The sequence below is a fragment of the Motacilla alba genome, chromosome 2, assembly GCF_015832195.1.
Source record: "Motacilla alba alba isolate MOTALB_02 chromosome 2, Motacilla_alba_V1.0_pri, whole genome shotgun sequence".
Classification (NCBI taxonomy): Eukaryota; Metazoa; Chordata; class Aves; order Passeriformes; family Motacillidae; genus Motacilla; species Motacilla alba.
The window spans coordinates 149714674-149729289 of NC_052017.1; the positions used below are offsets into that span (position 1 = coordinate 149714674).

The window sequence follows — 14616 nt, forward strand, 5'->3', positions numbered from 1 at the left end:
GGATATTTTTTTTTCCAATTATTTCAGTGAGTTTGGGATCAGATTTATATTACAGGATCCTACTCAGACTTTGTAGACACCAATAAATGATTAATGCGGGAGCATCCATTTAAAACATATTGCAAGCTGCAAAATAAAGGACATTTTTATTCCTGACTGTATAAATCAAGCAAATGGAAGTGACCTAGGCAGTGACCCAGGGCTGCTGGAAAAACTGTTGAGTTGCTCTTCAGTGTGTGAAATATGTAACACATAAACCAGGTGAAAGAAGTGCCTGGATGCTGCTAAAGCAGGGTCTGTGTCCTTTTGATCTAACAAGGGCTGTTTTTATTTCGGATTTCAGCAGAATTTAACCTGGTTTGGTCAGTCTGACTCTGACCTTTGCCAATCTGTTCCTGCAGGTCCAGGATGCTGTGAAGTGCCGGGTTGTGGATCGTCAGGAGGAAGGGAATGGAGACTCAGGGGGGTCATTTCAGAACGGACACGCTCAGCTAATGGTAGGGAAATCTCCCATTTCCCCTTTAGTAGGGGGTTTTGGGGGATTTTTAACTCATAACTGATAATCAGAGGGCTCTGTCCATCCCAGATCCTGAATTTACCATTCTTATTTCCTTTAAGCTTTTGCTTGAGCAAACACAGCCCTTAAAATGGACTTTTTCACGCAGATCTGGGGCATTGCATTGTAATTTTAAGGTTCTCAAGCTTGCACACCAGGTTTTGCAGACATCTTGGTGAGATCCTTTCTTTCCCAGAAAAATAAAGAACCAAAATACACCTCCCATATCTTCCAGACCTTTTCATCTCCCATCAAGCTGCCTTGTTCTGGCTGGAGCTAGGAAGTAGTAGTTTAATACTGTTTTAATTACAGTCTGTTTGGTTACTACCATAAAAAATGCTGTCTCAGAGGGATTTTTTTTTTCTCTCAAAAGCACATTTTGCTTCCCTGGGAATAGTTTAAGCTCTGTAAATTGTGGTCCTGTTGTGTAAGTCCTTTGCAAACAGTAAAGGAATAGGCTGTGGGGCTTAGCCCTGCATCTGCTCCACTGTTATGATGAAGCTGATGCAAGAAACATTTAATTTCTGAGGTTAAGATAAAGATATCAGGAGAATCATAGCATTTGAGCAATTTCCAAGAGCTCCTGGATAATATTAGAGCTAGAGCACAACCCAGTGATGTTTTTTTCCTGTCACTCCTGTGCTGAGCAGTTTCTGCCTGAGTACGAGGCCTCATTTCGAACAGCACAATCTTGGAGTCAAGACATCAGCAGAGCTTTAATTCCACCACACCTCGGTGGTGTTTGCTAAAAACAGGTGTCTCATTTCTCATTTAAATGCAGAGTCTCCTTATTTTCAGACAGGTTCTCGCTCTGCCTAATTATGGGTAATTAGAAGGCCCCTTGCATGCCTGGTGCTTTGGCTTCTTCAGTAACAATCAAACCCAGCCTCAATCTTCTTTCCCATAAGTTAACACCCAGAGCCTTCTTATTCTCCCTCTGTAAATCACATCCCTTCAAATTATTTATATAACCCCCTCCAGATTCTCAGCAACCTGAAAAAAAAGGTGGATCCTGTGATTGTCAGTCTGCTGTCGCCATCCCAAGTTTTAGGGTTTTGCATCTCTGTACAACTCCACATTTCCATTCATTATCAGCCAGCTTGGGAAATTCTATGTCAGCTACGAGTTTTTTAGCAATGTTGCATTTCCTCCTGGGCTGCTGATGGGTGTGTGGAGGAGCAGGGAGCTTACAATCACTTTCCTCACATTCCAGCACAAAAAAGCTGCGGAATCTGGCTGTGAGTGATGACTCCTCACTGGTATTTTTAGAGGGGTACAATGTTACTTTGTTGTAAAATCACTGAAGGAATCAAAAGCTTTTGCAGGATGACATTTTTGCTGTTACTTTTCTGTTTATCTCCAGATCTGCCCAGCTAGTGAAAAGGAGCTTAGAGGAGTAGAACTGTTTTTCCCCCACAAAATCTTGTTGACTGGTATTAAATATAAACCTGTCTTTCATTTATTTATCAGCAGAACTAGTGCAGGCTGTTCAGCTGCATTTTTTGTGGAACTCCTATCATGAAAATGAGATTATATTTTTCTGTGTCATCCCATTTGCCCATTCGAATGTTAGTTCAGTCGTATTTCTCTTCTGTTCTTTTCAGATTTGTTTGATATCCAAAAGAATTTACTGGAAAATTAATATCAGGAAGGCTGAGATAGTTCAAAAACTCATGGCTCTCAACCTGCTAATATTTGAGTGTTTATCCCAGGGGGATGGGGATTTTTCCCACATTCTTCTCAGTATTCAAATGGATTTCATTTCATCACATTAGTACAATTATGTTAAGTGTCTTTCTGAAATGATACCAGAAATAATCAGTGAACTCTTCTACCTTTTGCCAGTCTGCAGCTTCCCTATTACTCCATGAAAGCTCACGGCCTGCTGTGACTCAGTTTATCCAGTTCTTTGAAATGTTATCTGCTCAAAGCTTCAGAAAAAGGATTAACTCCTCCTGGGAGAAGAAAGGAGTTCCCTTTGGCTGCGCAGACCACTTGAAAAAGTTATTCAGCCTTTGTGCCTGTGAGAGCCATTGATTTTAAATGTTAAGAGTGTCAGAAGCAGAGACTTGTTCCCACTTCATGTGACTTGGTGACAGATCACAAAAAAGCCCAGTGGGGGTGGAGCATTCCCAGCACGATCCCCAGATCTCTTTAATAAAGGGTGGGGAATCCACTTAAATTTATGTATGGAGTGATACATCCAAAACAGTTTGGGCCAGGAACCTGTTCCCTGTTTTTTTAGGAGTGTGCATAAATGTATTCCAGCAAGATATTTTAATCTGCAGCCCAGGAACAAGTGAGTGGATGAGCAGATGGACCCCAGTTGAAAAGCAACGTTCCAGTTTTATCAGTGATGAAATTCAAAAGCCAACAGGTGGAAAAACGTGATGTGTTTTCCATGTTTGAAAATCCAAGCCAAACTTCTCCCCTCCACTCTCCTGGCAAAGGCTGCGCCCACCTCACTAATAAAGTGGGGGTTTGGCATTTTCCAAGTTTTTCTGTCCTTCACACCCCCTTTTGACCACATCCTCCTGTGTTCTCTGTCTTTCAGACCGATTTCGAGAAGGACGTGGACATGGCTTGTAGATCAGGTGAGCACATCACAGGTGAGAATCAGCAAGTGACCTGGTTTGGGGATTGAACTAGGCCATTTTTTTTCTTCCCTTTCTGTTTCTTTTGTGTTTGTCTTGGTGCCTTGCATGTCCTCATGAGGGTTGCCCTTCCTTTCAACTCCAGCCAAAAAAAAACCAACACCCTTAATTCTCCCTTTGCTTTTCCTATTTTCCTGTAGCTTTTTTGGCCTTTTTACTGAGATCAAGCCTTGCCTCTGAGGAATTGTTTTTTGCCATGTAACACGGTGGCAGAGAAGAGCATCAAGGAAGAAGAGATGGGATCCATCTCTTCCTACTGCGATCCTTCTTTGTACCAGGAACCCCTGCCGGGGTCATGCCAACCTCAGGCAGCTCTGTGCTCATGAAGGGTGTCTTTGTAGAAAGTCTGGAATCTGGAGAGCCTTCCCACCACTCCACGTGGCTCCAGGCTCTTCTGTGCACCTGGAAGTGGCTGGATTTCTCCTTCTTTGCCTGCTCCTTTCTGCTGTGTGTTCATCACACAGGTTCCTTTGGGTCCTAGGGATGTGCATGAGTTGACAGCCCCTTTTCCCAGTAATCCCAGGGGTGTCTGTGCTGCCTGGATTCTCCCTGGCTGCCTGTTCCTCTCTGCAGGTTTCATCCTCTCCTGGTCCCGGCATGCCTGACCTTTTGGCTGAGGTTATTTTTCTTACCCTTTGTAGATACTGAGGTTTTCATTTGCCCTCCCAGACTTCTCCCCTCTGCCAAGCAAGAGAAATACCAGCTTGCTTGGGAATTGCATAATTCATATCTTCCAAACCAGGATCTTCTCAAGCCAGGGACAGCAGAGTCTGTGTTCACTTACCACTATGGCAAAGCTTCTCTCTCTGTCTTTTTATTCATCTTGCCTTCCTTCTTGCCTTTTTTCTTGTCTTCTTTCCTTCTCTCTTTCTTTCCTTTCCCTGCCCTGCCTTTTTCTTTCTCCCCTCCTCTCTCTCTTTCTATAAACATCTACCTGTCCTTTTCATTTATCCTTTTCTTTATCTCATCTATCATTTATTTATCTGCTTCTAATGTATTTATCTATAATTCATCTCTTTCGTTCTGTCTCACAATCACTTATTTATCTCTGTCCTCAGCTGTCTGTCTTGCTGTACCTGTTGTTTATGTATTTCTATCTGTCAACATTTGTCCCTGTCACTGTGTTTCTGTGTATTGTCTATCACTGTCACTATCATTTATCTGTCTAATATCTATCTATATCTTATTTATCTTTTCCTGTCCATCTCTCTGCCTCACTCCCTCTCCCTGTGCTTATCACAGTCACAGTATATTTATCTCACTTACCCCTGTGATATCTTATTTCACGGTCTCTTTTGTCCATTTATCTCTTTTCAGGGTCTCTCCATTTTTTTTATCTTTCTCTTTTCCTGTCTCACACTCTCTAATCTAATTTCTAGCTGTCAGCCTCTCCTCGTTTGTCTCTCTCCTTCTCTTTTGACACCAAATATCTCAGTCCCAAGAAATCACATGTGAAAAATGTGTGTGTGGGGCCATGTCTGAGTCGAGGGGATGCTCAGGGAATATTCACCAGGCACGGAGTCAGCTGTAAACCACTGCAGACCCCGGATTCCTCCTCTAGGGGAGTCTTTCTGGATCTGCCACCACACCTCTTCATCCCAAATTGAGTTTCCCAGAGGAAGGGAAGGAGCTGATTTGTTTCACGTGATTTCATGGCAGGAGCCCTTGGATCAGCAGCTTGCCCACAGCCTAAGCTTCCCCTCCTTTGCCAGCATCCAAGTATAGAATTTGTATTGGTCTGCCTGGAGATTCTCCTCCTCTCAAAAAGTGCCATTAGATTGTGCCAAGATAAGTAGTTAATAATAAACCTCATTTCAGAGACCTTTTGGAGTGGTGCATCATCCCATGCACTCCGCTTATTGAATAATAAAATCCAGGAACCTGTCCAATGATTTCTGGCCATCATTTCTCCTCTTGTAATGGATTGGAGATGTGGCTGAGACCACTCAGAACCCCCTCACATTGATCCCCTGGTAGGATTTGCTCCAGGGCTCAATGTTGAAGGCTCACTCCTCTCCTTGCTTGGAGATTGCCAAGCGCAAACCTCTCCAAACCTATTTTCTGCAGCTGATGTGAGCATGAAGAAGAGCCTGGATCAATAAACCTTGCTGGGACTCCCAAGGCAAGGGTTTGACTTGCTCTGATTTATCCCAGCGAAGCCAAGATGTTCGTGGCTGCCAGTTTTCAGCTTTAAAAGCTCTTTACAAGCTCTTTTTATTCTCCTTGGTGCCCTGTGCATCCTGCCTTGCGTGCTCTGTAGTCTAGGGGGGGGAGTTTGATCTTCCCTCACTCCCACTTGGAGCTGGTAGAAAAATCAGTGTGTCCGCAGTGCCATGGGATGCCCATCCCACCTCTGTCCCACATGGAGCAGCTGAATAATGCCAGCTCACCCCAAAAATCCTTCTCCCTGGTTCTAAAAAAGATCCATTTACTTATTTTTATTTCCTCGTTGCAATGGGTGAAGGGGGACCATACATTTCTTTCTCTCTTGCTGTGCTGAAGTCCTGGGTAAGTAGCCCACAACACTTTGTCCTTGCCCCACAGCCTGATTTCCATGATTTTCTGATTTTCCACCCAGCAGAGACATCAAGGTTGACATCATTATTTTCCCAAGATCTTTGTTGCAGCCTGAAATCAACTGAGCAATCGATTATTATGCCTGAAAAAGGGGCAAATTATTTTTTTTTTTGCGGACAGTGTTCTGTGGGAACAAGTGTCCAAATGTCCTTTATGATGTGTTCACTTCCTCCTCAGTTTAAAGTTTTCCTCTCTTTTTAAGGAATGTTCCCATCACCACTTGGTTTCCTGAAGGGAAATCAAAAATTGCTAAATGATGAGCTCTCACAAAGGCTTACCATGATTACTGGAATATAAGATTTTATGGAGAGCAGTTAGAAATTCATAACAAAATATGGTGTTTTTCAAAATATTAACTTATTAACACTGGAACTGTTAAGGGAAAAGAGCAACCTGAAGTATTTTAGTGAGTTAATACAAAAAAATTAAATTTGAGGAAGGCTGGAACTCAATGATCTTTTAAGTTCTTTTCCAGCCCAGGCCATTTGATGATTTTATAGTTGTATGAATCATTGATAATGTTGTATTTCAGCTATTTCCTGAATCAAAATAATCTTTTTCTGCAAAAGTAACCTTTAATTTTAAAGAATTCTACTTCACACGCTAATAATGTATAGATTTCATATATACATGCATATACTAGATATACTAAATATCTAAAAATCTCTTTGGTTTTCAGAGTATTGTTATCAATATGTTGCCTAGATGGGAGTTTTGGCCGTGGTTGTGTTGGAAAACTCACATCACCGAGAACTCTCCCAAAATAACATTTTTTTTCCTGCCTAGCTTTAATTTTGCCTTCAGTATCCTGGATTTTAAAAATACAAATAATGTTAAACAACTGTTGTGCCTCTTTGGGAGAGGTGCTGGCGGGAAGTGACTGTGGGAGGTGTCTTGATGTGTCAACAAAACCCCAGGTGAGGTGCTGAGGACACTTCTCTGTCTCCCCAGTGCTGAACAAAGACATCACCACGTGCAGAACCTCGACCATCACGGGGACCCTGAAGCGCCCGTCGCTGCCCGACGAGGAGAAACTGAAACTCAACCACCAGAAAGGCTCATCCAACTTCAACAGTCTTCCAGCCAACGTCTCCAAGATGCACCTTCAGGGCTCCCCGCACTACCTGGGAGCCATCAACCTGAACGAGTTCAGCAACCACTCCCTCACCCTGAAGAAGGACAAGAACCAGCCGCCGAAATCCATCTACATCTGCGACGGGGACATCTTCAAGAAGTTGGACTCGGAGCTTTCACGGGCGCAAGAGCAGACTCTGGACACCAGCTACGTGATCCTGCCCACCAACACGTCCACCTTGAGGGCCAAACCCAAAGATGAGAGCAAATACAGCATCAACATCGACCAGATGCCTCAGACACGGCTCATCCACCTCAGCATGGCCACCGATCCCGGCTTCGTGGTCAAGAGTCCCCCGCGGGAGCCAGTGACCATGGCGTGCAGTGAGGTGCAGGGTTCCTCCATGATCCAGCAGCAGCAGCAGCTGGCTCCACAGAACATCTCCAACGAGTCACAGATTCCCAACAGCCTGTGTGACACGGGTGACTCAGGGAACTCGGGTGTGGTGTCCAAGAGCGAGACCGTCTCCACCCTTTCCATGAGCTCCTTGGAGGTGAGCATGGAAATCTCAGAGTTGTTCTCAGCCCAGGGTGGTGTTTGCCCTCAATCCCACCACTCCAGGGGGTTGAAAATAAGAACTTTAGGGAAAATGTAGCCCAGGATGCAATGCCAGTGTCATGTGACACTGAGGGACCACTGGTATGTGGTCATATTTTGGAATGTGATGTCACAACTTCCAGAGCACATTCCATTGCTGGATCAAGTATTTTTAGTCCTACAGATGCTGCAAAGTCAAAAAAAAAAAATTTGTCAAAGATTGTTCATTTTAATGCCAGGCACATGGCCTGCCTTATCTTTTCCCCTTTATATCCTCTGCCCTATTTCCCATTTTGATGGCTTCTGTCATAATACAGATGAGAACACCCCAGTGATCCTGGCTGGAAGGGGCTTGGAACAACCTGGGATAATGCAAAGTGCCCATCCCCATGGCAGGAGGTTGCAACTGATTGATTTTAAGATCCCTTCCAATGTAAATAATTCAATAACCTAAAATATTTGGCACTTCCCATCATGAAGAGCTGGAAAAACACATTAAAGGTGTAGGAAAAGGAAAAGGAGAAGGGCTTTTCTTGTTTTATCCTCTCACTAACCTCTACCCATCTTTTTCTCTCCTGAATACCCAGAGGCGGAAATCCCGGTATGCGGAGTTAGATTTTGAGGTGAGTACATCCCTTTCTGAACATTGGTCCCAAATTTTTTGAGCCACCCTCTCCCATTATCTCATCCTTGCCAGAGCAAATCCATGTTCAGCCTGCTTATACATGGAAAGGGAAATGCTTCCAGGAATTGTCCTGCATCTCCTTCTGGGCAGCAGAAGGTGGAAGTGAAATGCAGATGGGTCGAATTAAAAAGAAAATGAGATTGTGGAACAGTTTCTAATGAAATTACCTGAATTCTACATGTTTGGGTGAGCTCTGAACACATTTACAGAGGTCACAAACTGAGGGAAGGCTGGGCACGGGGACAGGTATCAGTTAAAGAAGGGCAGCAAACCTTCCTTAGGACATTGACAGTCAAGCTCAAATTCTGCAGCATAAAAATTTGATTGTTGCAAGTTTAAGGGTTTTGTTAGGTCAAAAATTAGTATTTTCCACTTTCTCCCACCACCATCTCACCTTGAAAATAAAGGCAGTGCTGCAGTGGGTCCTCAGTAAGTGCTGAAGGTATTTCAGGCACCTGCAGGGAGACAGAGCTGGGGTTAAATGACGTAACTCCGGGGGGAGGACGTTTTCCTGATGAACAGGGTTTGCTGACCTGTGGCCCTTTGTGTTTGCTCCAGAAAATCATGCACACAAGGAAACGTCACCAAGACATGTTCCAGGACCTGAACAGAAAACTCCAGCACGCAGAGAAGGAGAAGGAGTCTCCAACAACAGACAGCAAGGTTAGTCAGACACTTCCAGAAGTACTCTGGTGCCAGCTGGAACATGGGAACCAGCAGGAAATTGGTTTTTGACCATGCACGTTGGAAAAAACAGATGCACCACACAGCAGCCCAGGAGGAGGATGTCTGTCCCCATGTCTGTCCATGATGTTGTCTTCCCCTGTGTCTGTCCTTGGCATTCCCTTGCAGGTCATCCCTTTGTGCCCTGTTTATCCACTCCTGGGTAGGAGCTGGATATTGGGTTGACCACGAGGACATCTGGGTGGAAAGTGGAGAGGGCAGAAAGAGGGGAAGCATCTCCCTGTGCTTGTGGGGCTGAGGCAGAGGCCAAGGTGGCAGTGATGGGCTATTTAGGATGGCCACAGGAGTGGGATTTAAGGTGTTGGGGGCACATTTTGGAGACTGGAGACTATTAAATGTGGGTTATTTGTGACAGCTGATCACCCATGATATGAGCATGTGGGAATGAGCAGGTCCAGCAAGGCCATGAAGGTTCTCCAAGGGCTGAAGCATCTCTCCAGTGAGGAAGGGCTGAGAAAATTTGGATTGTTCAGCCTGGAGAAGACTCCTAGATGATATTGTGGCCTTTCAGTCCCTACAGGAGCTGGAGAGGGAATTTGTCAAGGTCAGGTAGTGACAAGACTATGATAACCAACAAGGTGCAAGGGCTTTAACCTGAAAGAGAGTGTTAGACTGGATATTAGGAAGAAATTCTTCTTTCTGGGTGTGCTGAGGCCCTGGAACAGGTTGCCCAGAGAAGCTGTGGCTGCCCCATCCCTGGAAGTGTCCAAGGCTAGGTTGGACAGGGCTTGGAGCAACCTGGGATAGTGGAACATTTCCCTGCTCATGGCAGGGGGTTGGAATGAGATGATTTTTATAGTCTTTTCTAACCGAAACCATTCTGTGGTCCTCTACTATCTGTGTTTGTCCTTGACAGGAGCAAAGTTCTAGGGAAAAGGGAGCACCTTTAAAGGAGTCTGACTTAGGGAAGGGCCTTTCAGCCTTTCATAGGGGCAGAGATCTGGGACTGGAAAAAATTATCAGGAGCCTTTGTAATAATTGGTGTTGTAAATAATAAAATAAGGAAGAGCAGGCAGATGGTACCTTCCAGCCAGCTGGGCAAGGACTGAAAGGCTGCAAGGAATTCTTACAGCTCCAGCTGATGAAAAAAACAAGCAGCAGAGCCAGGTTGACAGTAAGAAATTAAATTTCCTGCACTCAGGAGAGAGGCAAGGTGAGCTAATTATAACAATTCTTGTTGATTTGTAATCAAAGCCCCTCATGACAAGAAAGACATTGAGGGGCTGGGGAGAGAAGGGCAACAAAGATGGAGAAGGGTCTGGAGCATGAGTCTGATGAGGAGCACTTGAGGGAGCTGGGGGGGACTCAGCCTAGAGAAAAGGAGGTTCAGGGGGGACCTTCTGCTCTCTAGAACTCCCTGACAGGAGGTTGGAGCCTGGCGGGAGTCAGTCTTCTCTCCCAGCTGAAAAGTGATAGAAGAAGATGAACCAGCTCCAGTTGCACCAGGGGAAGTTCAGGTTGGATATTTGGAAACATTTCTGCAGTGAAAGGGTGGCCAAACATTGGGGGAGGCTGTCCCAGAGAAGTGGTGGAATCACCATCCCTGGAAGTGTTCAGAAACCATGTAGATGTGCCACCTGGGGACACAGTTTAGTGGTGGCCTTGGCAGTGCGGGGTTAACAGTTGGGTCAGTGATCTTGGAGGTCTTTTCCAACCTCAGGGATTTCATGATCCTAAGACGGATCCAGGATGTAGCACCCCCTGCAATGTGGCAGATGTGGCACTGGTGGGGTTTATTTTGATGAGACTCACTTGGAGGCAAGAGCAGAGCTCAGAGGGTGATGGAACAAGAGGTTTGGCCTTTTTTGGAGGGAAGCAGAGCACAACAGAGCCTTTGGTCTGTGTTCTGATCCCACATTGCTGTGCTGAGCTCCAGAGATGTTACCCCAGCAAATCCTACTTTTATTGTGTGTGGCAAGGTGTCATTATGGGCTGTCCAGTGTAACAGAGTGAGAGGCAGTGGGTCTGCAGGTTCAGACCAAGGAATCCTGCCTGGCTCAGAATCCCAATGTGTCTCACTCAGTGTCACCTCTCTGGGTTTTGGTTTGTTTTCTTTTTTTGCAGTTATTTTAGTGTGACGCAGCTCTAAACACAAAAAATGCTTAAATCTGGTGTAAAAGCTAATCTGTGGTCTATTTGCAGAAGGGGTTTATAGATTGGGAAGGTTTTAGCATTTCAGAGATGCATCTATGTAGCATTAAAGTTGCTGCTGTCAGCATCAAAGAGCTTTGAGCTGCTGAAGGAGGTTCTGAAGGTGGCTTTTTCATATTGACTGAATCTTTTTCAAGTTGGGAATTTTCTCTTGGATGTAACAGGAGAGGGGGAGCTTGTGAAGAGCAGGATTGGCAAGTCAGGAGTGGGTATTGGTTTAAAAAAATATCCAAAGCAATACCAAGTCAAATAAACAGGTTTTTTTCCAGCCTTTTTTCTACCATTGGAACTCAGGCCCCATCTTCAGCTCGCCCTGAGAAGGCAAAGAGCAGATAACAGGGATTAAAGGAACAACAAAAGAATGTTTTCTCTTTTATGTGTGTTTAGGTTATAAAATGATGGTGTGCTTCTTCTGGTGGCAGTGATAAAACAGACCTTAGTGTGAGTCTGGCTTTCATTTGCACTGCAGAGCATCCTGGACCTATCCCAACCCCTTCCATGACATTGTCTTGGTTTGAAAAAACAATTGTCTGCTAAGGAAGGCAGGAGCCTTCCTTGAAATGGAAAATGTAAACCCTCTCCCTCCAAATTATTGCAATTTTGAAATTAAGGGGCTCTCAGGCAAAGATATGGGAATAGGAATAACAGTGCTTTACTAGGAAAATTAAAAATACAAATGATATTGCATTGTATTTTTACAAAATAATACAAAAAAAGAAAACAAACTACTCACAGAGTCAGAATGTGCCCTGACACCCTGTGGGTCAGGGTGGTGGCAGCAGTCCCATTCCATGGTGGCTGCAGCCCTCCTGCGGTGCCAGCTGTGGTTCTGTTGGAGCAGGGATTCTGGAGAAGGGTGGAGTTTTCCTCAGAAGGTCCAGGGGTGCTGTAGATGGGCCTGGTCTTCCTCTGGGAGTCCAGCGGGAAAAGGCTGCTCTGGTGTTTCCAAATCTCAGATTATATCCAGGTAGGAATGCTTGGCTCCTCCCCCTGGTGGAGCATCTCCCAAAGGGATGATGTAATTTTATCAGCCATGCGGTGACACTCAATAGCCCATGAACAGCAGATATCTCCTGGAGGGAAGATTGCTTGTGGAAGAGATAAAGAAAACTGCCCAATGAACAGAAGGTAACTGCCCCACCTCTAACAGATGGCAATAGAATACACACCCCCGGCTAAATCTTTCAACCTAAGCCAGATATGAATCCAAACATTCCTTAACCAGCAGAAAGCTCCATGCCTTGGCATGAGCAAGGTCATCAGGATACTGGAGTACCCCTGAACCCTTCCTCATCCCAGAGCAGAAGGGATATTTCCTGGGTCTGCTCCATCTTCCTGCATTGCTGTTCCCTCTGATTTCCCTTTTAAATAAACAACCACAATGTCAAGCTCCCAAATCTCTGCCCAAGCCTGGCATTTTCCCAACCTCTCCTGGCAGCACGTCCCATTGTCCTCAGTCCTTTCCAGGATACAATGCTTGTCCTGATCTTGCTGTTCCTCTCTCCTCCCTCAGCTCCAAGGTCAGAAAAGTGCTGATGAAACTGGAATTAAATGTCTGCACAGAACAGGCATCATGTGGATTCCTAGGAATGGTGCTGGCCATTTTTAGGGATCAGATTTTTAGGGATTTTATTGTAAATTGCCATCCACACAGTACTCCGGTGTACTTACGGTATCACACTAAACACAAGCTCCTTTCACTTGAACTCCTAAATTGTCATTTTTTAAGGAAACACCAAGAGAAGAATGGGATGAAGGAACAGATTTTCGGTCTCTTTAGGAAAAAGGGTGAAAAATTCAACCATCACATTTTACTTATTGTTGAGAATTTCTCCAGCTTCGAGGGTAAAATATGATTTTTAGAACTCCTTTTTTAGGGGTTTTCATCCATGACACAAAGGTTTATACAAGCACATGTGTTCCTCCTTTTTAGGTATCCTGACAGGTGGAAACTTGGGATGAATGTTAGTGCTCTGTACACTTGATAAAGAAAAATGTCCTTTGCACACTGTCCCAGAGAAGTAACTGGCAGAGCTGGAAACATAATCAGGGACTCACAGAATCATCAAGGTTGAAAAATACCTCTAAAATCATCAAGACCAACCACTAAACTGTGTCCCAAAGTGCCACAACTAAAAATTCCTCTTAGAATGTGACTCCACCACTTCCCTGGGCACCTGTTCCGATATTCAGTATCCCAGCTCTCCTGACCACCCCTTCAGTGAAGAAATCTTTCCTAATATCCAGCCTAAACCTCCCCTGACACAACTTGAGCACAGTTCCTTTTGTCCAATCTCTTGGGAAGAGAGACTGAGTTGTAGGGAATTTTAAATAGAGACAGGTTTGGGGGTGAATTCTGCTTTTCCATCAACCTGTGGTTGAGGAGTCCTAATCCACATCCTGCTGGGATTGGGGTGTCCCCACTGCCATCAGCTTATTAAGGAGAATATGTCAGAATTATGGGAAGCAGGATAGTCCCTAGAATGCCAGTCAGGTCTGAATCTTGCTCATATTCCAGGCATTCCCAGGCATGTGGCACTGGCCACAGTTATTGTTTCACTGCAGGTATTTTGCTGGAAACAAAAACACATTCCTAATGGTGAACTAAGTTGAGCCTCAGAGTACAATAATAAAGAATTGCCCTCCCTTGAGGAATAAACGTGGATTTTCCCATGTTTTCTTTTCCAGTTTATTACATAAAATTTATTCTATGTGGCACGTAGTATCCTTTCTCTGTACCATAACTCTAAAATGCTCCCACTGGAAGCACCCTCAACTATTCCTGAAGAAAATCATGTTTTCCAGCAGGATCCACATTCAAAGCACACATGACCACACATCCAGGTGCTGTTCAAGCCTTGGCCACGTCTTCCCTGCAGCAGAAAAATGTGGTCACACTCAAAATGGCTTTGAGGTGAAGGAGGGACATTTAGATGGGATATTGGGGAAAAGTTCATCCCTCTGAGGCCCTGGCACAGGTTGCCCAGAGGAGCTTTGGATGTTTCATCCCTGGAAGTGTCCAAGGCCAGGTTGAGCAGGGTTTGGAGCAACCTGGGATAGTGGAAGGTGTCCCTGCTCATGGCAGGGGGCAGAACGAGGTGATATTCAAGATCCCTTCCAACCCAAACCATTCAGGGATTCTGTGATTTCTGGCTGTGTGGACTGATCAGGGATGTAGACACTATTTCCCAAAGTTCATTTTTCCATACTAGGGAATTAAGATTGGAGCAGGATGACATCCAGCAAGATCTCATGGCAGCCAAGTTGAACAAGTCAGGTTTTTAATGCACTGATGGATCTCTGTATGACCATACCATGATCCTGGCAGGTCCCTTCCCACTCTGGATATTCTGTGGAAAATTTTTTCTCACTTGCAGTCTTCAGGTGAGGCAAGGAAGGTGGAGCTGATTTTTTTCCTAACTCAGAAGGAAATTTTGGGGCTGTAGGTAGGAATTTTTTGCTCATGTTTTGCTGGAATTTGGGACAGATTTTCTCTGTCCACCTGAAGAGATGGAAGAATCTAAAAACAGCACCTCAGGAACAGCTGGTTTGCTGTGCTCACCCTCCTCCCAAACCT

The 14616-nt window shown here is 44.8% G+C and overlaps 1 protein-coding gene across 9 annotated transcripts in view; it reads left to right on the top strand.

Moving 5' to 3' along the window:
• ADGRB1 (adhesion G protein-coupled receptor B1) overlaps window positions 1-14616 on the top strand; it is a 280607-nt gene that overhangs the window by 255911 nt on the left and 10080 nt on the right. For 7 of the 9 annotated variants that reach the window (XM_038127279.1, XM_038127283.1, XM_038127286.1 and 4 more), the window contains 5 exons: window positions 402-497; window positions 3111-3165; window positions 6739-7415; window positions 8047-8082; window positions 8703-8807. In XM_038127279.1, the coding sequence (XP_037983207.1) occupies window positions 402-497; window positions 3111-3165; window positions 6739-7415; window positions 8047-8082; window positions 8703-8807 (969 nt within the window). The remainder of the gene's footprint in view (window positions 1-401; window positions 498-3110; window positions 3166-6738; window positions 7416-8046; window positions 8083-8702; window positions 8808-14616) is intronic. The other 2 variants (XM_038127280.1, XM_038127285.1) reach the window with 1 other exon arrangement.